This window comes from Habropoda laboriosa, unplaced genomic scaffold (assembly GCF_001263275.1).
Source record: "Habropoda laboriosa isolate 0110345459 unplaced genomic scaffold, ASM126327v1 scaffold61, whole genome shotgun sequence".
NCBI classification, from domain to species: Eukaryota; Metazoa; Arthropoda; class Insecta; order Hymenoptera; family Apidae; genus Habropoda; species Habropoda laboriosa.
This window is the reverse complement of record NW_017100203.1, coordinates 1,568,619-1,568,893: the sequence shown is the minus strand read 5'-3', so window position 1 is coordinate 1,568,893 and position 275 is coordinate 1,568,619. Positions and strand designations below refer to the sequence as shown.

Sequence of the window (275 nt, the reverse complement as noted above, 5' to 3'; positions counted from 1 at the left end):
ATAAAAGACAAATTGAGTTAACGTCGTCAATAGAAGAAGCAGTATCTCTTGGTAATAATTATGTCCTTGCTATCTGTGGAATACAAAGGTATATCTTGCATTTCCTTACGAATCATTTCTCGTCAAATCTATTTTAATAAGTATTCCTTAATTTCTGTCGTTTAAAAATTGCCTAAATATTTATTTAAATTTATACTCGCAAATGTTTCTCATATAGTGCTATGCAACTTTCCCTCCATTTTATTCAAAACATTATTTAATTATTGTGTAGGAAA

At 28.0% G+C, this 275-nt stretch overlaps 1 protein-coding gene across 1 annotated transcript in view; it reads left to right on the top strand.

Moving 5' to 3' along the window:
* LOC108570521 (WD repeat-containing protein 89) overlaps positions 1 to 275 on the top strand; it is a 6,313-nt gene that overhangs the window by 311 nt on the left and 5,727 nt on the right. The window contains 1 exon segment of the mRNA XM_017932393.1: positions 8 to 88. Coding sequence (XP_017787882.1) covers positions 8 to 88 — 81 coding nt within the window.